The 22,740-nt window shown below is 44.6% G+C and overlaps 1 protein-coding gene across 1 annotated transcript in view; it reads left to right on the top strand.

The window, feature by feature from the left end:
* LOC147727298 (glycine N-phenylacetyltransferase-like) overlaps positions 1–22,740 on the top strand; it is a 229,721-nt gene that overhangs the window by 111,771 nt on the left and 95,210 nt on the right. The window contains exon 4 of the mRNA XM_086961353.1: positions 15,744–15,870. Coding sequence (XP_086817479.1) covers positions 15,744–15,870 — 127 coding nt within the window. The remainder of the gene's footprint in view (positions 1–15,743; positions 15,871–22,740) is intronic.

The raw sequence follows: 22,740 nt of genomic DNA, 5'->3' as shown, positions 1-22,740 counted from the left end.
ATAGGCAAAAGGCCATATATATATTTTTTTTTAAACAACAGCTTAGGTACTGATTGTTCCTCGACCCCCGCCCACGAGGATCCCTACTGGGTCCCTATAAGGCCATGTGAAGGACCTTTACCCCCCCAATAGAGAGCAACACGAGGGAAACTTGATTCTAGGGACAATTGTGGGCTAGCATATCTAAGGGTTGATGAAAACATCCACCTCACGGCTCTAACATAAAATTACAGACACGCCAAAACGATGAAGTCAGAGCACAAGAGCATGGTGGCCTCATGAAGCACCGCACAAAAGGCCTTACAAGAACCAAAGTGCCACAGCGTCCAATAAGATTAATTGCATGCCCTTACAAGGCAAGTAATACAAAGCGCGGAACCCATCATTGCCTCCTGGAATCACCTGGCAGCCCCTGCTCCAACCTTTCTATCCAGCGAGGACAGACCCTAGCTAGGGTGAGACTTACCCCTTGTTGTATCGCCTAGCAGGACCTATTATCCGAACTGAGCGACCTGTGTCTACTCCTTGTAAAGACATGGGTTGCATGAACCGATATATTAATAGGTTCCAAAAGTTGCCAGACCATTGGACAGAACATATGTAGTACCAATTGATGGCCTCTGGCTGAAGTAAACTCAAAAATTAGACCGAACTGACCCAGAGGTGCCTTGCCTGTGGCCTTCAACAATTAACTCCTTTGGCCAATGCAGGCATCTGCAGTGTGTGCTGAAGAGAAATGAAGCCGATCCTTCGCCTCGCGATGCCTTATATGCTGGTATCCCTGGCACCCCCGATGACGTCACGGGTGACCTTCTTTCATGGCAAAACAGAGGAGGGACTCACCACTCTGGCTCCTGTCTGTGGAGCAACAAATGGCACCCCTCTGCTGTGTGCAGGAGGCGTCTGGCCACGAGTAGCACTGAGTGGGAGCAGCAAGGCTCTCTCAGGAGAAGAGACTGCTTCAGAAGGCAAGTAAGCCGCTCCTTGGGGCAGTTGATTTTATAAACTCATCATGCTCAATTAGGTTGTTTCACGATTGGTTGGTAAAGGTTGGAGCTATGATTAAGCAATTGGAGGCGTGTGCTCCTCAATGGGTGCTTTGGAATAGTTGGCATTCTGAGATTCAAAGCCATTCTTTCTGACAAATGGGGTCCATTGCTGGCATAATAAGACACGAGAGATGCTAAAAGGAGGCATCTCATCCGGCTCCTCATCTGGGGAAGAGGCAATAACCAGCTAGGAGAAATAGGACTTTGAGGTCTCCTGAGTCATCTCCAAATGTTCCTGTATTAATGATGGCAGCAGAGGCACAAAAATGATTGTGATTGCTGTCCCGAAGGCCTTTGTTATGAGAAAGAGAAGAAGAAAGCTTAGTACACCAAATGTTTGCTGCCCAGTAGGGCAGCTTGTTGGTATGGCTCATCTCATTTAGGCTGAATCATCCAGTACCTCTTATTCAGGAAAGTATATTCAGAGGGATGCAGTGTTTGAGGTGTTGAAACACATCAGGGAAAGACTGGGGTGCCCTCTGTTTCCTGTCCTAAAGGATGCTTCCTCAGTATGAGAAGCCTATTTCCTTCGCAATGCTGCTACATGAAAAGGTCATAGAGTTAATTGTGGAATGGAAGGACGTTGATTGTGCAGATGTGCCAGAGTTTTTGCAGATGTTTTACACTCTGAAAGAAACAGACGATATGCTTTTGCACAATCTAGAGCTGGACTCAGTTTTGGCCAATTTGATTGGCCATACTGCGATAAATACATAAGATTGCTCTCCTACTGACTATGTGGATAAGAAAATTGATAATGCCCTAAGAAAAGCTTTGCAGGATAGAATATGAGCCTTGAGGTGGACACTTACTCTGCCTCTACAGAGCCCACCTCCTAGTCAGAGACTTTGAGAGGCCCTGATTGTTTGGGCCTCCTAGCAGAGATGAAGCAAAAGGCTTAGTTTCAATCTGATATATTATTGGTTGTGTTGAGGGCGACCTCTGTCTCAGTGGCAGCGACAATTCCGGCCAGGTGATACTTGTGGTTGAGGGAATGGAAGGTAGATGCATGCAGAAATTGTCCCTCCTGAAAATGAATTTTAATGGCAAGATGTTATTTGGTGATCAGATGGATGCCATGATTTCCAAATCATTTAGGGACAGGATGAGTGCCCTACAAAACAAGGGCGGTTCTTATAAGGCTTGGACTTGACATTGGGGAAAGGATATCTCTCCACGTGTGAAGAAAGAACATTGCGGATTGTTGGTTATTGAGCATGATCAAGAGAGATGATTGCATAGACTTTTTATACTATCCTCCAAATCCAGTAGCCATCACTAAGACGATTCCCAAAAATCTACTCAAACGCAGGGCTCTGTAGGAAGAGATTCAGGTTCTTATGTAAAAAAATGGCAATCATTCCAGTTCACTTTAGAGTTCTCAATTTTGGGCTGAACTCAGAACCAAGAGCCTTCACAAAGGTTTTGGTTCTACTGGTGGTGCGGTTGCATTGGGAAGGGATATTCCTACACCAATTTCTGGACGACTGGCAAATTTACTCACATTCAAGGGTGCAATTGCAGCTGCAGATGTAGCGGCTGCTTTTTGTTCTAAGAAGCCAGGAGTTTTGTATAAACTGGGAAAATTAGAGCTCATTTTGTGTCGGGACAAAATTTCCATTGGTGTAAAGTTTTGCATAGGCAGAGAGTTTGTGACATTGCCGATGGAGAGGGTTGTCCAGATTCAACCCCGTATTTTGGATCTTCTTGACCAGCCAACTCGGATAACGGATTCATGGTTATAGGTTCAAGGGGATATAGCTGCAACAAATGTTCTGGTTCCCTTGGTCATGTCACCTGCACAAGATTATGAGGTTCAGTAGTTGGAGTCTGATGTCGCAGAATCTTACCCTTCAGATATACAGTTTAGTTCAGCAGGATTTGAGTTGGTCGCTGGACTCTCGGAATCTATTGAAGAGGGTATTTCTGTCCTCTCCCTCTCCAGTGATAGTTACGACAGATGCCAATGTAACAGGTTGGGGGGTTTGGTTGGGGTCCCATCATGTGCAGGGTCTTTGGTTCCTCACTCAGAGCCTCAGTTTTTCCAACTGAAGGGAACTGGAAGTCATTCACCTTGCTCTGTTGGCCTCTTCTCAAATTTTAAGGGAAAGGTGGTTATAGTCAGGATGTAAAATATGACGTAAAAAGGGGAGTGGGTGCGGTAAGGAGGCCAGCTACTCTATCAAGGATTGCGATCAATTTTTTTCCTGGGGGAAACTGAATCTGATATCAATTTACATTCAACATGATTGCAGACTATCGGGCAGAAGCATTCCTGCGTCAGAGGAGTTTTGTTTACATCATAAAGTGTTTGCTAAGAAGTGGGACCATTTGAGTTTGGACCCGCTTGCTTGTCCCCTCGATGTCCTGATAGGCGTTTTGCTCAAGGGAGAGAATGAGGATGATTGGGGGGCGGGGGAAGATGCTATCTCCTGCCAGTGGACTCAGGGACTTCTTGATGCCTTTCTAACCTTCTCTTTAACACCACTTTATTATATTCTACCAATTGGACGGTTTGCTCTTGAGACAAACCTTGGCAAAGTCAACAGGTCTGGAGTTGGCAACCAGCCGTCTGGCAATTATTGTTTTGCTGTGGTTTTTGCAAAACATCATTTGGAAATAAGCTGGGCCCTCATCAAGCTAAAAAAAAAGAAAACATAATTTGCTCCATGCACAAAGTTTTTAAAGTCTCAATAAAATCCGCACATTACCATAGTACTTCCTGCAACTGGAGGGAAACACTGTGTGGATATGTTCCTTGTGAGAGGGTGGCATGTTGTAACTCACTGTGAAGTTAGCCAATACCTAAAGTGGGCTGATACCTTGCTCCTTAGCGCATGCTGGAGTGGGGGGAAGAAAAATGTGAATGATACCAAACACAACAAATGGATAAAGTCTGGTTTAAACCCCTGTAAGTAGCTATGTTATACACACTATTTTAGTAAAATCAAAAGGTCCTGGCCAACACAGACTTGAAAAATTTAATCAGTCTGTCATTGAAAGAGAGTAAGAAAGAAGGCAGGCAGATAAGAAAGAAGGAACGAGAGAAAAGAAAGAGGGAAGGAAAGATAGAAAGAAGGAAAGTGAACGGAAAGGAAGGAAAGATAAAGAACGTGAAAAGGAAAGAAAGAAGGAAAGGAAGGAAAGAAAGAATGAAAGCAAGTGCATAAAAGAGTGAGAGAAGGAAAGAGCAAGAATGTAAGAAAAGAAAAATACAAGAATGATAGAGAAAGAAAAAAGGATGCAGAGAAGGAAAGAAAGAGAAAGAAGGAAGGAAGGAGATCTAGAAAAAAGAGGACTACTTAATACAGACCAGTTTCAAATGAAAACAATCTGTTATGCTGTTAAATATCACAACTCAAAAAGATGATGAACGGATTGCTGAACATTGTCAAACATTCATCCCCAGTCACAGATCTGGGTTAAATCCATCTTTTGTTTTGCTCAGGATGCCACCCTTTCGGGCTGGACTGTTCCTATAGGGATCAGGGTCAAGACTGATTTGCATATGACTGGGTCCAAACTGGGATGGCATAGTGAGCAAAAAAACAATAGATTTTTCCATGTGGAACTGTTCATTGAGTCTTTTGTCTGTCATAGATATATGCACCAATCAAACATTTACTTTTCAACGCAAAACACCATTTGTAACGTTTTAATTCCTAATGTTGTGAAAGGCTCACATGTTATCATTAAGGCCGCCGTATTTCATGTAGCATTAAACTAACTAAGTGAAGCGCAAGCTTGCATTGGAGGAGAGTGTGTGTTCTGGCAGATGGCGCCTAGAAGGTAGAGAGACTGGAACTTGGATGGTGCAGAAGGTGGAGCATAGATTCCTGTGGGGAGTGTAACCAGACTGTCAGGAAAGTACTCGGGATATGCCTAGGGCATAACTACTAATCTGAACATCCTAAAAAAAGGGTTAGTTTTTGGCTATGTGTGTTAAGTGTGTGGTAAGTGTATGTCTAGGGAGTTTGCATACAGTTTTAGAAGCACATATAAGAACCTTGACTTTACATTTTAAGGTAGACCCACAAGAAAAATGTTGAAGTGATCCAAGCTATTAAATACTCATGAATTAATTAGTGTTCTGACTATATGAAATGAAAGAAGACATAAGACATTGGCTTCTGATCCCAATTCCGTATGCATTGAACCATGTACATAAAGATTACTAATGGAGAGGGAGAAAGTAAGATGTGGGTGGGTAGAAGGTCGGACACCCTTCGTCGCCAGTTGTCAGATCCCTGTTCCCACGATCATCAGGAAGCACACTGGACACCGTGGAGAGGTTGGTACACAACTTTATTGGCATATGTGTTCCGCTGCTCTAGGCACGTCCGTCCTCGTCCTTGTCCCTCGATATACCGCCCACTTCCTGTCCGTCCACAGGAAGTCCGGTCCAGTGACCTGGTCACTGCCCTGTGACCCACAGGGTCCTAGTGCCCTATTTCAGTGGTCACCACAGAAGGAATATGTGCAGATTAGGTGGCAAAGGTCCTCAGTTTTTGAGCTCTGCATGAGACCAGAGAGCTATCCAATGAGGAGTAGTAAGAGATCTGGGACTGGAGGTGGAGAGAAGGTAGGAAAGACAAAGAACATGTGTGTGTCAATTGTATAAAGATGGTGAAAGAAGCCAAAGAGAGGAAATTATGGCCATGATGGAGATGGTGTTAAATCAGAATAGGAGTGGATTAAGGACTGAGCTACGGGAGACACTGACTGGTAGGGTAAGTTGGTGAGGCTAGCATTTTCTGTTGATTTGAAAAATGCAACTCAGTCTTATTTGCAATCTTACATATTGTAGTGATACACCACAACAGGTATGACAGGTCCCATAATATAAGGAGTCCCATATATCGATGATGATTACTGTTCATCCCATAAACAGATCCTCATCATAACACCATGTACACTACACAGAAAATACAAACAGTAAAACCAGTCTTATACTGTGCAGTTTTATAGCTCTGTGATATTCTGGAAATAGAAGGAAACTGGAGGTATTCCCTGTATCCCCACCAGAAGACCAAGAATCCCCATGTCGAAGTAGATACCATTTAAAAGGCCCCCATATATTTTTTGTCTTGCCACTTAAGATGGTAATGTGGAGTCCGTTTAAGAAATCAGGTGCACCATGTTATATCTAGCAGCCATTTCTCAGTCATTGGAGCAGGGCCCTTGTTTATACCAGGTTAGCCTCACTTCTTGATTAGCTAATAACGGGTTAATCAGAGGTATCCATCTAAGTGGCTTTGGAACGTGTGCTACTTTTCCCCAGTAGCTCCACCAGGGATACAGCTTCTATATCATCATCTATAACCTCCAAGATCAATGGTCCAAATAGTGTGAACCACATTAGCGTCTAATATGTGCAACAAGGATGGTGCAAGTATAGCCTGTCATTAACTTAAAGTGAAGTAATTTGTGTCTACAATTCTTGCATCTGGAGGCTTTTGGCGACAGTAAAACACCCATTGATCCTTCAACCATTGGTCCACCAAAGCTACCTCCCAAGGATGCATAGCCGGGGCTCTTTTGTCCGTGATAGCACTGTTCGCCATTTTGTTTTGTGTGTAGGTTTTTATTGGCATTTTACATCAACAGTTACATACAGTATCACAGGTCATCACGATGATAGAATGGATCATGACAATATATATTCAGCAGCAAACAGGGTCCCAAATCACCCAGAACCCTGCCTCCCCATCCCATACACAGTACAATATAGTGAATCAACACTGTTCGCCATTTTTGACAGTTTAGCAACCTACCCCCTACATGTCTCTAGCTGTATTATTTGCTGAGCACTAATGGTGTGATAGGGGCTGAAGTGGATAAATATGTCAAGCAGGTTATTGGAGCCCTTTTCCTTGGACTGTACTTAAATTATGATTTTTTTTATTTTGGGTACATGTGACCCATACAAGTCAGGTCATGCCTTGTCAGTTGTTTCTCACCTTCATCAGGGGGATTGCTTTGCTTTTCAAAAGTGGACCTGCAGGCGAGTATGCCTTCGTGTGCCTGCAGTGTTAAGCCAGAATATATCATTCCTTGTTGGTCAAGGCGATTGCATCAGTGCGATCCCTGGGAAGAAGAATACATTTGAACAAGGCAGTTCTCAGAGAATCCGTGTGAGCCAGTCTCAGCAATACTATGTGGCATAATGGGCGGTGGGAAAAAAACAGTACATTGCAAAGTTTTCCTGGGCTTCCCAATATTAATGCTCCAGATCAGGCGCAGAGAATCCGCCATTTACATAAAGCAAGGTCGGAATGTTCTATTTCAGTCTAACTTGTTTGCCAGCCCACATCAGCTTAGTCAGGGTAGCATGAAAAGTGGTAAAAAATATGACCACTGAGAATGCAATGGGATTTTCGTACACTGATACAACATGTTTGGAAGAATTTACTATTTTTTTGATTAGAGAAATAGCTGCATACATCTGTCTACCTTTTTATCAAGCTAATTGAGTGTGGGTCCTTAGTTATCCCTGGGAACTATTTCCGGAGGCCAGTGTATTTTAATACTAACATATTCAATTACATTTGTTCTCCAGCCGAGTGTATACTCTAAAGTCCAGTGGTGTTGTGCATGCTATTAGCAAGAATAGCTCCAGTTTATTTTTATCCATGTGTACAGACCATGCCTAATGATCTCTGTAATCACCAGTTGTAGATTAACCTGTGGGTGCTTAATAAAGAGAAGGATATCTTCTACAAACATTGATATTAACCACCTGTTGGTATTGCTAATCCCATGTGGGAGAGACACTCTCTCACGCTGGAGTATCACAGCAGCAGAGAAAAGCAAAGGTGAGAGGGGACATCTCTGTCTGGTGCCCCTGTTAATAACAAATGGACAGAATATTAAACTGTTTATTCTGACATGAGCCACTGGACCAGAGTATAATCGGCCCACTAGATCAATCGGATATTTCAGTGGGCCCAGCCTACACCGCTCTGTTCTCAGAAATTGCCATTCAAACAAACCAAATGCCTCTTGGCGTCCAAGAAGATCGCTTTTCCGGGTACTTCAAGTTTTTGATGCATTACTGCAAATGTCATGCAATGTAAATGTACCTGGCACACATTCTGTGCGACCTATGCGCCGCCAAAGCAAGCACAAGATGATGGACGGAGTGCTGAAACTTTTCAGACACTCACCCCCAGTCACAGATCTGGGTTGACTCCATCATCGTTCTGTAGCTCACTTCGCCACCCCAGTTTAGACACAGCTATAAGCAAATCAGTCTTGACCCTGTGCCTCATGGGAACAGGCCAGCCCGAACAGCCAAGCCAGGTCTTCCCTGGCCTAGAAACAAGCATCGTGGGACCGGTTCGGGCTATCAGCCCTCTTCAACCAGGCTAGCTTAAATCCAGTGGCAAAGTAAGCAAGGGACCCATGACAGGGCATACCCTGCCAACTTAGGGCGAACAAAGCAAACACAATGCGCTGCCACCCATGCCTTAATAAATTCAAATAAGTAATGTGTGAGCTCTAGGTAGTCTGCTGGCATCTGTGCAGGGTATAGTTGCTCAAAATACCGTGTGAATACATGGAGAATATCTTCACTGTAGTAGTGCTCTTCCACTTTAGTAACTTCTGTATTATAGTTTGTTTGATCTCATGAATCAGGACAGCCTTTTCTTGGAACACTTTCATACCCAATATTTCCTCACCAAGCCATTTTCACTCAGGCAAGTGACTTGATGATCAGCCACCTCTCTAAATTCAGCTAGGTTTAGGTTAAGTTATGTCAGTATGTTCTGTTTGTCAGTGGCACGTTTGTTTTAGATCTGCAAGCTTGATTTCTAGCCTCTGCAGCTCTCCCCATGTGAATTTCAAAACCATAGCTTGCTTAGACATCCTAACTCCCCTTGTAAATACCTGAACTGCCTCCCATAGAGTAGAATACTATTGGAAGAATCCAAGTTTCAAATCAGAAAGGTCTTTAATTGCCTGGGCTATCTTTTACTTAAACACGGGGTCTGTCAGAGCCTCGGATGGCAACCTCTAGGGTTAGTGGAGCTGCAGAACAGCTGAAGGAGTGACTGAAGAGTAGTCTGAAATGTGTGTGGGCTAATGTTGCATTTCTGAAACTCATTACAGTGTGACCAGTGCTAAAAAAAATCAGTTCTGGAGAGTGACCCATTCACTATGGAGTAGATTGAGAGCTCTTTTTCTTCCCTTTATGTTGCTCTCTATATGTCCTCTAGCTCCATCATTTCCATGTCATATTTGAGCACTTTTGTAGCTGTGGCTGTACCTCGGTTTGAGTGGTGTGACCATGTACAGATCAAGAGCACCAGACTACAATGCCATCCCCTCAAGATATTTCATACCTCATGGCATCAGCAAATATCCAGGAATTCATTAAAGGTATTTGGAGGATGTGTTGAGTCCGTACATTTTAATCACTGTAGTAGGATTATCTAGCAGTGTGCCTTACTCAGTAAGGTACCTGCCCACCTGTTCTTGCACGACCTCACTGCATTTAAAATCCACTTATTTTAAAATCAAAATCAGCACTTCCTGGTTAGGATGTGAAGAACCTATTAATGCCTCATCTGTCAATTAGTTATTAAATGGCAAGAGCACTTCTTGTAGGAAGTCTATATTTACCGCCTGTTTGAATACGCTAAGGGTGTCTTACCTTTTCGAGGTTGTTTGACCCCCCAGGCATTCCAGGACATTAGATTAAAGGGGGTCACTAATATATGTGAAATGTTTAGTCATATGGTCTGTACATATATTCCAACATCAGCCCGTCTGGTGTGTATGTATTTTGTACTATTTATTTATTTTATTTATTTGAGCGATTTTTAGAGCGCGCAAATACCCAAGGGTGTCTCGGCGCTATAGTTGCAGAACTCTCATATGGGAAGGGGAGGTTAGGCTGGGAACAACCAAGTTTTGAGTTTTTTCCTAAAATTGAGTAGAGTTGGAGCAGATTTGATGTGGAGGGGGAGCGTATTCCACAATTTGGCTGTGGCGACGGAGAAGCGTTTGTCGCCCCAGTTACCTCTTCTTGTTCGAGGGACTCTTAGCAAGTGGGCTGAGGATGAGCGTAATGTTCTTGGGTGTTCGAGCGGGCAGAAGGCTTGTCTTAGAAATAGAGGGCCTCGGTTGTGGATGGCTTTATATGCTATGCATAAAGCCTTGAATTTGATCCGACTCCTCACCGGCAGCCAGTGTAGCTGTCGGATGTAAGGGGAGATAGATGAAAATTTAGGGATAGATAACAGGGTCCTGGCTGCTGCATTTTGCACTGTCTGCAATTTGTTGAGGACCTTTTCTTGTGCGTTTAGTAGCAAGGCATTACAGTAGTCTGTTTTGGAGAAGACTAAAGTGCTGACTAAGGTTTTGCCTGCAGATGGAGGTAGGTAAGGGGTTAGCTTTTTGATCCTTTTTAAAATGTGGAAGGAAGAGGAAACCACCGAATTAGCATGCTGCTGGAAGGACATCTTATTATCGAAAATGACACCTAGGTTGCGTACCTTGGTCACTGGTTCAGGAGGTTGTCCCATCTGAGGTGGCCACCATTGCGGGGACCATGTAGGTTGCAGCCTCCCGAATGTCATCACTTCTGTCTTATCAGAATTCAGTTTAAGACAATTGGATGACATCCAGGAGCTTATTGCCTTCATTCCGTTTTGGAAGTTAGCTGCCACAGAAGTGCCGTCATTGTATACGGACAACACCAGTTGGGTGTCGTCAGCGTAGGTAGTGAGGGAAATTCCATAGGATTTTATGACCCTCGCCAAGTCAGACACATATATGTTGAAAAGTGTCGGACTTAGCGAGGGTCCCTGCGGTACTCCACAAGGCAGAGAGAAGGTCTGAGAGATGTAGTTACCTATTTTCACTGTTTGCGGGCGGTTGGACAAAAATGAGGCAAGAAGTTCTTTAGCTTTATCTTTTATTCCTATGGCCGTGACACGGTCGATCAAAGTAACATGATCGACCGTGTCGAAGGCTGCAGAGAGATCTAAAAGTATCAGTATCGCAGAGCCTCCGTTATCCATTGTGGACCTTATCTCGTCCGCTGCTTTTAAGAGCGCAGTCTCTGTTCCGTGACCTTGTCTGAACCCAAACTGGGTGTCGTTCAGTAGGTTGTTATCATGTATGTAGGTTGATAGCTGAGTGTTCATGATTTTTTCAAAAATCTTAGCAGGGAACGGGAGGCATGCAATGGGTCTGTAGCTGGCAGGAAGGAGAGGGTCTAGGGTTGGCTTTTTTAGAAGAGGTTTAATGATAGCTTCATAACTAACTATAACATTCATACTCTTCTTTCCATCTCTACCCCACCCATAGAGAATCATGCATTAATCAGTTAGTTTTTTTTATAAAAGATCCAACAGAAGCATTCTCAACCAAAATAATTCAAAATTTTGCATTACATGCTATGAAGCACAACAACCGCCTTGTTGCCATGCAATACCATTACTACGCAAGTCATTACCTCGACTTGCAGTAGATGCCTCCGTAACATTAGAAATTTATAATTTTCTATTCCAACTCCAGCCTTCGTAACAATAGGGAAGGTGTTGAAATAGTAAACTATACCATGCCTTATGTTAGAGCGCCATCTACTGCAAGTTGATGTAATGGCACTTCGTGTTAACAACGAGATCGTTGTAACAACAGCGTTGTGATTGCATCGCGCTGTAAAATTGGCGATGTAAAGTTTGTTTCCCGTACGCCCAGTTGTGGGTCCTGAGTTCTCCATGCCACTGCAGTCAAGCTATCCTGGCTGATGAGGGGTGAAACCCCGAAACTGGTCCTAGGATGCCGCTTTCCGATCCAGGGAGGACCTTGCCTGGCAGTGAGGGCTGAACTGTTCCCCTTGGGCGCAGGGTCAAGACTGATTTTCATATGGCTGAGTTCAAACTGGAATGGAATGGGGAGCCAAAAAACTATGGATTTAGGCCCAGATCTCTGTAGTGGGATGAATGTATGACATTGTTCTGTATTCTGTCCATCAATTGTTCTTTGTGCATGCTTAAGTTCCCAGCACAAGTTGTGTCGGAATGACGTAAAATAGGGGCTTGAGTGAAAGATCTCTTTCATGACTGAAATGCCTTCTCTGCTGCGTCTGTCCATTTGTACCCTTGTCGCAGATTTTCCTTCTTTAATGTCTGTGAAATGAAACGTATTTTATGGAAAAAGTTAACAATGAACTAACAGTAGACATTTGTTAAGCCCAGGAAGTACTGAGTATCTTTAATGGTAGTTGGCGATTGCCAGTCGAGATTGGCCTTTATTTTTTGGGGATCCATGGCTTTCCAGTCTTGTATATCCAGTAACCCAAATACTCTTCTTTGGGCTGATCAAATTCACATTTTTTTTGTTTGCAAAATAAAATTTTCTTTTGTAACCTTTCCAGTACCTGAATGACTGACGTGTGTGATGAAGTCTGGGGTTGGAAGAATAGAACGGAATGTCATCCAGATCGATCCCCACAGTCTTGTTCAAGAGATCTGTAAAGTAAAAACGTTATCCATGAATCTTTGAAAGATAGGAGGAGCATTTGTCAATCCGAAGTACATAACCATAGATTCAAAGTGGCCTAAGGGAGATCTGAATGCAGTCTTCCATTCAACTTCTTCTTTGACTCAAAGGTGATGATAGGCTCCCCGAAGATCAAGCTTGGTAAACAACTGTGCCCCTCTGACTGACTCTAATATGTCTTTGAGGAGAGACAATGGGTACTGATCTGTTATTATTTTTTTAGCCCTCTAAGGTTTATGCATTTCCGAAAATCTTTAGTCTTCTTTGGTACAAAGAAGAGAGGTGCCCCTACAGGTGATGAAGACCATGTAATTTGGCCACTTTGAAGATATTCATCGACATATTGCTTGAGTACTTCTTTTTCTGGTTCAGTAAGGGAGTATACTCGTCCAAAGGGTACTATTGCCCCAGGTTCCAGAGGAATGGAACCATCGTATTCTCTATGCGGTGGTAACATCATATGCTCAGGTTTCTGCATACATCTGATAGTGACCAGGCACCCTTTGTACGAGATTAATGGTGTTACACATTTCCTCTTTGATCATGGGCATCTCCTTAGGTTACCAGTATTTCTCAGATGAATAACAAAACTGATGGCAAAATGTGAGGACAGGGAGATAGGTGGTCCTGGTTTCCCAATTAATATAAGGGTTATGCCCAACAAGCCAGGGTATGACTAAGATCATGATATGGTTGGAAGAGGCAATAAGATCAAAGTACAGATGCTCTTGATGCCTTCCAAAAGTCAGCGATAATGACAGTGTAATTTCTCTAACTGGGCCAGAAACAAGCGGGGTTCCATCTACCGTATGTTCTTGTCCAGGTCTTTCCTTAGGAACTCGAGGTATCTGTTTCTCTGTGGCCCATTGCACAACCAAATAAATACAGCTAGCTCTGCAATCCAAAAAGGCTATTACTTTTTCCTCCATACCATTAGGTAATCCTATAAGCATAGGCAATCTGTCAGGTTTGGAACTCTTTCTTCTAACCTTTAGATGTGAGGATGTTTCCCGGATCCGGGTCTAGTGGGTTCTGGTCTGTCCAAGGAAGGGGCGACCCTTTCTGGTAGCCATGGTGCTGCTGACAATTCAACGTCAGGGCAGACAGTGCCTGCCAGAAGAGAGTAAAAAACCTGAGGGGAAAAACCTCTGATGGAAGTGGTGACTCCAGAATCCAGGCAATAGGACACATCAAGGTGGATAGTCAGCAAGGCGACATCAGACCTGGGAACGAGAGGAGAATTGTGGAAGAAGAAACCCACAGGAACTTATACCAAACTGGAGAAAAGTGTCACCAACAGAAGCAAATCGATATCAACAGGAGCGAAGAGACACCAACAGGAGCGATGAAACACCAACGGGAGCAAAGAGTGTTGCAAAGCAAGAAATATGAGAATTTCAGCCCCTTAAATTACCGAAGGACGGGAAGTGACGCAACAGGAAAAGAAGAACCACCATCTAGGCTTGGGAAGAAAAAGGAGAAAGGTTAGAAAAAAACTCCATCTTGGAATGGTGAAGAAAAAACAGTACCCAAGGTTTCTGGAAACCAGACAGAGGAAGAAACACTAAAAAAGGGCTCCTAAACTAAGACTGCAGGCAACTCATGTAAGGTCTCTTCAAGATTCAGGTAAGTCTACAGTACCTGGTATTCCGAGGCACTAAACTTCTGAGATCAGACGAGATCAGCTGTTTTCAGGGTGGTATGGCCATAGGCAGGCTGCCACCTACACTGGCGGCGTGCCCCAGAAGAAAAGAGAAATGCTGCAGGGTGGATCCCTGCACCCAGAAAAGAAATGGCGGCCCACCACACTGAGATGCGGCGTGCACGGTATCCAGAAATAGGTGCTATGGACTGTGTCACTGCCCGGGGCGGTGAGGCAGGGTAGCAAGGCCAATCCTAGAGAGCTAAACACTGTAAAAACCTTATAAGGGACCTTTGCTCTGTTCACACAAATACCATCAAAAAACACATGAATAGCAAAGTTAAACCTCTTAAATGGCTGTGCCCAAGTTTTATTTTGCTACAAAAGATACACATTCAGGCATTCAAGTGCCAAACCACCTCGAAAGCTGTAGCGGATCATAGAAAAAATGCCCTTACTAGATGCCCAATTTTGTAGTTGCTAACAAAGTACTCTACCCTCTAACTTAATGGGGTCTGCAAGCTGGGGATATTGATCAATAAAAACAAATGTCTGTCCACCACCCCCATCATAAACAGGAATTATTTATTACTCACTATGAGTCCATCGGGGCCTCACTCTTGGCCAAAGACCTTGTCTGGTGGGGTAAAGGTTACTGTGGAGAAGTGTGGCTGAATGGTTAGAGCGGCAGACCCTGATGCAGAGGTCTGGCCCGGGACCAGGGTTCACTTCCCGACGCGGCAGGGTCTTGGGCTCATTGTCTGAGGACCCGATAATTCTCACTTCGGCGCCTACTCTAATCATGGGGTCCCACACTGCAACTCTGGGCAATAGCTTGCTTAATCTCCACAACGGGCCCTACAACACTGGGATGCCTGGCTTCACCTTGGGGGTGCCCAGGAGGGGCATCTCACAGGGAGAGCCAGGAAGGGTTCCACAGCGTTATACAGCGCTGGGACGCCCTGGTGATGAGCAGCTGTGCGCTTTACAAGTATACTACATTTACATTTACTGCTTACACAATCTCCTTCAGGGAAAATGTAATGGGTTTACAATAGACATATAGATCCTCTTCCGTATCATTTGTGGCAGTAACGCCCTAAATTAGTAAAAGTATCAAACCAATCTTTAGCAAATATATATTACAATCCAGGTCATGATCATTACTAAAACCTAAGGAATGTTTGTTTATAGATTTCCAAAATAGGGCTGTGTCAATAGTCACATCAGTATCAACCATCTCTTTCCAACCTGTCTCTCTTAGTTTCATTTTCCTGCAACTTCACTCAGATTTCAAACATATATTTAAAAATGTTCAACTAACTCATAAAAGTGATTCTAGGGGGTTTGTTTTTCTAGCTAAATTACTGTAACCTGCCACTTAACTCCACCCCCTTTGCTTGCTCAAATCCCAAGCCCTTAGTGTTTTGAATCCCTTCCTTCAGTGTCTTAGGTGCAGCCCTATCTGCCCTCTTCTCTTCCTCTTTTTTTAAAAACCATCAAAGCGCTCTGAGTGTATCCATCTTTTCCCTTCCCAGGAACGGTATGACGATCTGGATCATTATACGAACAGCTACTATATGTTCACAAGAGACACAGAAGGTCTACGTAAGATACTGAAAACCACCGATGTTGTGGATTGGAACCAAACACTGCAGATTCAAGGTGAGGGTGCAGCACTCTGAGAAGATGGACTGTTGGCATTCCATGGACAACCACATTAGTGGAGAGAAGCTCCTGCCTACAGTGTCCAAAACCTCCACATGACAGTGTATGTGTTATTGTTTTACCTTAGTCTTGTAAGATCACAAATATTTATTGATTAATGATTAGTCCTTTCAGGTAAAATTAGATGAAATTGATAGCACATATTTATGTTCTAGAACAACCAACCCTTAACATTCTAGCAATGCATGTAGCAGTGTAAAAGTTGACTCTTCAGGAAATGTTGATCCTCACTGTAGAGAAGCTGAAACAACTGTTCTATTTAAAGGTTTTTCCACATCTTCTGTGTTTCGTATTTTAAATTGCACTTTCAGGTCTAAAAAGACATAACAGGGACATCGCCTCTGCACTCTAGACTCCCCCACCATGATTCCACTGATAAAGATGACATGCTGCAAATTTCCCTTAGCTTTATTACATATTCAACAACACCAATCTTGGGTAGAATGAAAATCCAAAGCACCTAAAATGGAAAAATCTCAATTAGAATAAAGTAAAGAAGTACAAACGTGTCTGATGTTTCTACACAAGGCCTCCAACAAAATGCTGGTATTTTGTCTGATTGATAACCTATTAATATGTTTTCTAACCCAAATGGAAAATTCTCCATATCTCACTCCTGAGAACAAAAACAAGCTTAGTTTGTCACCAACAACGTAAATGCTGCTGGGTACAGCTTTTCTGCTGAAATCGCCAGCTCCCTAGGTGCCATGCAAGCTTCCCTCCAGTTGTCCTCATCCAGGGCACCCAACCAGGCCGTCCATCTCTGCCTGAACTTCTCAAGACCATCCGGGGCATGGATTACTAAGGAACGATGGATCATCGAGGTGGCCCCTATACCTAACCGCTCCAAGACGATTTTGGCCTCTATAGATTTATACTCGTAGGGATTCAACTGGGAGCTCGTGGGCAGACAAGGCATGGCACAGTTGGAGGTATCGAAAGAATTGCAAATTCGACATTGAGTAGTTAGCTTTTAATTCCTGAAAGGACATAATATACTCCCTTTGTAGCCATCTCCTAGATAAGAGATTTCAGTGCAATCCCATGGCAGAAAGCCTTTCAATGCTGAGAGCTGAATGAGCCAATGTTCCGCGTCATAGAGGGGTCATCCCGGTCAAGCGCCAGCCCCAACCTTTGAGGCAGAGGGCCGCCCTCCAACAGACGAAAGATAACTGCGTGCAAGACGGCAACATATCCGGCAGGCATGCCCCGTATAGGAGATCGAGCAGACCGTCCATACCCAGTAAGTGTATTTCCAACCAATACGCTGGATCATCCCGACCCCAGTGAACCATTGGTTCATTGGCACCATATATGCTGCAATATAGAATAGATATAGATCTGATAAACCCAGACTGCCATCGAAAGGAGATTTAAGCAATGAGTGAAATGTCACCATGTACCAACCCCCAGCTAACAAAGTTAGTAAGTTTAGCGGTCACTGAGAGAAACCATTTGCGGGAAATGCTATAAGGATAGTTGCCCAACACATACAGGTAACGCAGGAGGCATACCATTTTAAAGAAGGCTGTGCGCCCCATAGGTTTCAATACCAAAGTGGCCCGGTGGCCAAGATCCTGATCATGTTGCTGGTCCAGTCCCCGGAAGTTGCGGGCCCAGGCCAGATCTTGCATGGGAGACATGTGCTCTCCTAACTATTTAAAAAAGTTATGTCATATAGCAATGTTAGGGCACACAACCCACCCCAGAGCACCCCCCCTTACCTCCACCAAACAGTACTTGCTTTTGTTAACTTGGAGCCTAGACGCCTCACTGTACAGCCAGAGGAGTTTGTCAGCGGGGCCTGAACGTTGTGGATTTCTCAAGAACAGAAGCATACCATCTGCGTATAGTGCCATGTGGTCTTCAAACGCAGTTCCCCACTGCCAACCCAAAATCTGAGCATCACTGCGTATCAGCCGCACCAGGGGTTCTATCACCAGTGCAAGGGGCAGTGGGCACACCCAGTGCATATCCCACATTATATGAAAAGCAGTAAACAAAACCCCTTACCCAAACTTGAGCGGTCGGAGAGTGGTAAAGGAGTCAGACCATACAATGGAACCATTCCCACATGCCAGCCCGACAAAGAACTCCATCCAGAAAAGCCCATGACACTGTATCAAAGGCTTTAGTAAAATCCGCTAACAGGGCCAGCGTACCGTCAAGCTCCGACGCCTGGGACAGCGCTGTATGAACCCTCCTTATATAGTGACGCGTACTACGGCCTGACATGAATCATCATTAATCTGGGTGGATAAGGTGAGGTAAGGCCTAACTCAACAGCTCACCTAACACTTTTTCATAGATCTTAATATCAGTGTTGATAAGTGAAAACAGGCGATAGGCAGAACACTGGTCCCTCGGAAGACCCTCCTTGGGGAGAATGACTATGGTAGCCCAGTCTAACTCTGATGGAAAGAACCCTTGCTGCAAGGCAGTTACATAAAGATTCAGAAGGTGAGGACTTATGATCTCCCAGAACCATTTGTAGTATTCTTTAGGATACCTGTCTGGGCCAGTCGTTTTCCTAGCCTGTAACCTGGACACTGCGGCATGCACTTCCTCAAGCGTGAGAGCTTGAACCAATTCCTGGGCTAAAGCACTAGGTATAGTCGGTAGCCGTATGGTTTCCAAGAGCTGGTTGGCGACCTCCGTTGGTGGCGGAGGACACCACGAGTATAACCCTTGATAGAAATCTGCGAAGGTCTGTGCCATTGCGGGAAGCTCCTCTTGAACACGACCAAATGAGTCCAGAATCACCACAACCACTCAGTCATATACACCCTGGGTGGCCAGCCAATACAATAATTTACCAGATTTGTCTCCCGAGGCATATAACCTCTGTGTGGAAGCCTCCCAATTTTGTTGTGCCTATTCCAGAGAGACCTGGCACAACTCAGTGCGGGCTATGGCCTGAAGATGACAAACCTGCTCGGTATCCTGTGGCAAAAAGCTGCTCCCGTAAGCAGTAACTGAGTTCCCAAGTCGGTCAGGTGCTGCAAACGCAGTGTTCCCAAGTCGGTCAGGTGCGGCAAACGCAGTGCCTTGGCTTGCCAAACATAGTTAAACTTAGCCTTTAATGCAGCCTCGTAAGGACGGTTTACTAGCCGTCCATAGCATCGCCGCCGATGGCACGACCCCACATTCAATTCGAAGAACTTACGTAATTCCTCCTCAACAAAGGTCTCACACGCCGAGTTTTGTAAGTACCATGCATTAAATCTCCATGGTTGACTTTAGGACATTGGATTAAGCTCCCCATGACGACAACAGAGCATGATCTGATATACCTCTCAGAAGAATGCACACCAATTGAACTGATCGGTCAGCTGCTGGTAACCACATCAAATCTATGCGAGATTCTGCATCATATGCAGCAGATTGATGAGTGTAGCCGCTGGGTGGGGTACCAGGAGCGCCAGGTATCACAGAGGCCCAGGATTCAGCCCATGAGGACAAGCTAGCCACTTAGGAATGCCAGGCAGGGTATGGGGCGGAGGAGGCATCCAGGACCGGGTCTGGAAGTGTGTTAAAATCTCACCGATCACCGTAACGCCCGGAGGGAGAGTCAGGATGAAGGCTTTCAGCGACTGCAGGGACAGCCTTAGCAGGGGTGGTGGGACATAGCAGGATACAAAATTATAGTGCCTCGCTTCCAATCGGTCCTCAACACCCACGTAAAAGCCCTGAGTGTCTGCGTGGTACACGGTAACCGCCAAGGGTAAGGATTTATGGAGCAATATGGCGACCCCTCTAGAGCCATGTGTAAAGCCTGAGTGATACACACTGTTTCCACCGAACCGGCCCTGAGAGGGGCAGTTTGTACCGTATCAATGGGTCTCCTGTAGGAGAACAACTGCTGGCCTGTGGCGTTTGCGATATCGTAAATCACTTGTCCTGAGTAACCTGGGTTTTCTTGGATTTCGTGAGGTTTACCGATAAAACTCTTAAAAACGTGACAGCATCATCATGGGGTTCGTTTTTATGCTTCCTCCACCCAGAGGTGTACCCTCGGTTAGTACAGTAGTGTTCAGTGATAGAGGGGTTCTGGTGTAGTGAATTAAATAAAGAAAAAAATAAAGGTTAAAAAACACTTTCAGCCAGAATTATTATTTTTTAATAAATCTGGGTTTGAATCAAAAAAATTAGCTTGTGCGTAGGGAGATTTATTAGGAGTCTTCCGCACCTAGTATGTCCATAAAAAGGTCGACATGTTTCAGCCCTCGTATTTACCCAAGCGGGTCAAGTGGGCTTTCTTCAGGACCTGAGTGAGAAAAAGATTGTGGTGGAGGCCGTGTATGTCTCCGTGGATATGGCCCTGTAGTAGTCAGGGTCTATGTAAGATCAGGTTTGTTAACCTAATGTTGGTAAGGCCTGGTAGTACCTGTAATTATAAAGGAGGAAACAAGACAAACATACGAAGAAAGAGGATGTCAGTTGTACATTCTCTAAATGCTGGTGCTGTCTGTGTGTAAAGAAACAGGTAAGAAACTAAAAAATGGCAATTCTTCATTTTAAGACAAATTTCCTTTAGTAGATCAAAAAAGCAAAATATCTCTCTATGTTCTGTTAGCCCTGCACATTGTTATAGGGTTCAGGTATAATTTGTAGGGAAATATTTGTGATTATAAGACAACTAACTACGCAATCAACCCTCGTAGACTTCCCTTGCTGTAAAAAATGTTTGTAAAAATGTTGGCCATGTTTAGTACATTAAGGATAAGGGACACCACCTTGAGAGCACTCAAATGAACACGTACACACGTGCAAACACTGACAAGACAAAAATGTTTACAAAAATGTTTTACAGCAAGGGAAGACTACGAGGGTTGATTGAGAACCCCTCTATCACTGATCATTACTGTACTAACCGAGGGTATACCTCCGGGTGGAGGAAGCACAAAATCTAACCCCATGATGATGCTGTCGCGTTTTTAAGAGTTAGGTGGAGAATCAATATATACCGCCACCCCTACCTCTGTACATTAATAAGGGTTTTTTATCTGTAAACCTCACGAAATCCAAGAAAACCCAGTTTACTCAGGTCAAGTGATCTATTCCCTACTTGATTTTTTGTTATAGGAATAAGGAAGATGAATGGATCACAATCTCTTCTTTCTCCCCCCTCATGATTTTTTTGTTGTTTGCCATATTGTTACACAGTTGAACGCTTGATGGGGTCCAGGAGGCCGTTCACGTTCCAGGAGTGTACAGTTAACTTGGGAGAGGCCATGACATAGCTGAAGAAACCAAGCCTATTCTCCACCCGACAGGAGTGGACAGGGAACTGTGAGGACTTATTGTACTGTGCTGCTTCAAACTACCCATTGCTACCTGCCTAGTTGCCACTTGTACCCTGGAAAGGAAAAACAGTTGTAAAACAAAGCAAGCAGAGAAATAAACTAGGCTTAAAAGCCCCTCTAAACAACCCTCTCCCCAACATCCCCCTTCCCCACACTTCGCCCCAGGAAGCATCTGTTGCACTAACTGCATTATCCCAAAACCTCTAACTAGGGGAAGTAATATACCTCAGTGGCCCACAGGCACCCATGGAAAGAATCCAATGCCTGACAGCAAAATATATCAAAAGAAAAGGAGTTTGCTCTCGTAACCCAGCAGAACACACACCCCAAACCAAACGAGAGCCACTTGAGCCATGCTCCGAGCAGAAGGGGGGGGAGCCAGCACACCCATGGTAATGTTAAATGTTAATGTTAAAGAAACTTTTAAAGCGCACACATACTCTGGAGTGTCTTGGTGCTGACACAGCAGACATTCCTAACGCACCCCTGTATCCTAACCGGCACTGAAACTAGAAGGAAAGCATCCAGTTCTAGGCAGATCAGAGGACTGAGATAATGACTCTGAGTCCTCCTCCACAGAGTGAAAAACCAATGGAGTGTTTTAGAGGTTCTCAGCCTCCCTTGGTGAGGCAGGGTCCATAAGTTCCTCTCGAACTGGGTTCGAACCTTTCCCACTGATCCTGCATTCAATCTGGTTCCTTCGACAGCGGTAGCGCCCCCGCCTTTGCTGATGAGAAAGTTACCCAGTACACTCCTTCGTTCTCCCTGACTGGTTCCGGTCGGGGGTAAGTTGTCGCAAAAGCTGACTCTCGGTTGCCAATTCCCAGGCCTGATCTGGTGTATCAAAGAAAAGAGTACGAGACTGGAAGAAGACCTTGAGGTCGGCTGGAAACAGCGGTATATAGTGCAGGTATGAGGTTTGGTACCTCTGCTTCACTTCGGTGAAGGAGTGCTGCTGCTGCTGCAGTACCCTTGTGTAATCTGGAAATGAAAGAATCTTTGCGTTATCAAACTGCAGATCAAGATGGACACGGACCTCCTGCAATATCACATCCTAATCCTTAAAGTTGAGCAGCCTCGGGGTCAAGAGCCATAGAGTGGCTACAGGGGGTTGGCCTTGGTACTAGAGATAGGTGCGCTCATTCAATGACAAGAAAGAGGGACAGTTTATTTTCAGGCACCCATGTTTTAAACCAGCACTCAAGCACTATGGCCAGTCCCCTCTGCTTTACGGATTCCAGCAAGCCAGAGATTATTATGCCGGGATTTGTTTTCTGCAACCTCTGCCCTCTCTATCAGTGAGGACACTGAGACAGACAGTTTGGTCATCTCGCTCTTAAGGGCCAAAATGTCATCTTCAGCTGAAGAGACGCGGTTCTTGACCTCCATGGTTACAGGTCTTGGCGCATCAGGGAAAGATCGACTTGCAGGCCATCCCCTTTAGCTTTCACAGCTTCCCGTGAAGTTCTGTATGGACTTAAGGATCACGTCCAAGTCCGCT

Source organism: Lissotriton vulgaris, chromosome 3_1 (assembly GCF_964263255.1).
Source record: "Lissotriton vulgaris chromosome 3_1, aLisVul1.2, whole genome shotgun sequence".
In the NCBI taxonomy this organism is placed as follows: Eukaryota; Metazoa; Chordata; class Amphibia; order Caudata; family Salamandridae; genus Lissotriton; species Lissotriton vulgaris.
Note: the sequence above shows the minus strand (reverse complement) of the source record. Positions and strands in the feature narration are given on the sequence as shown.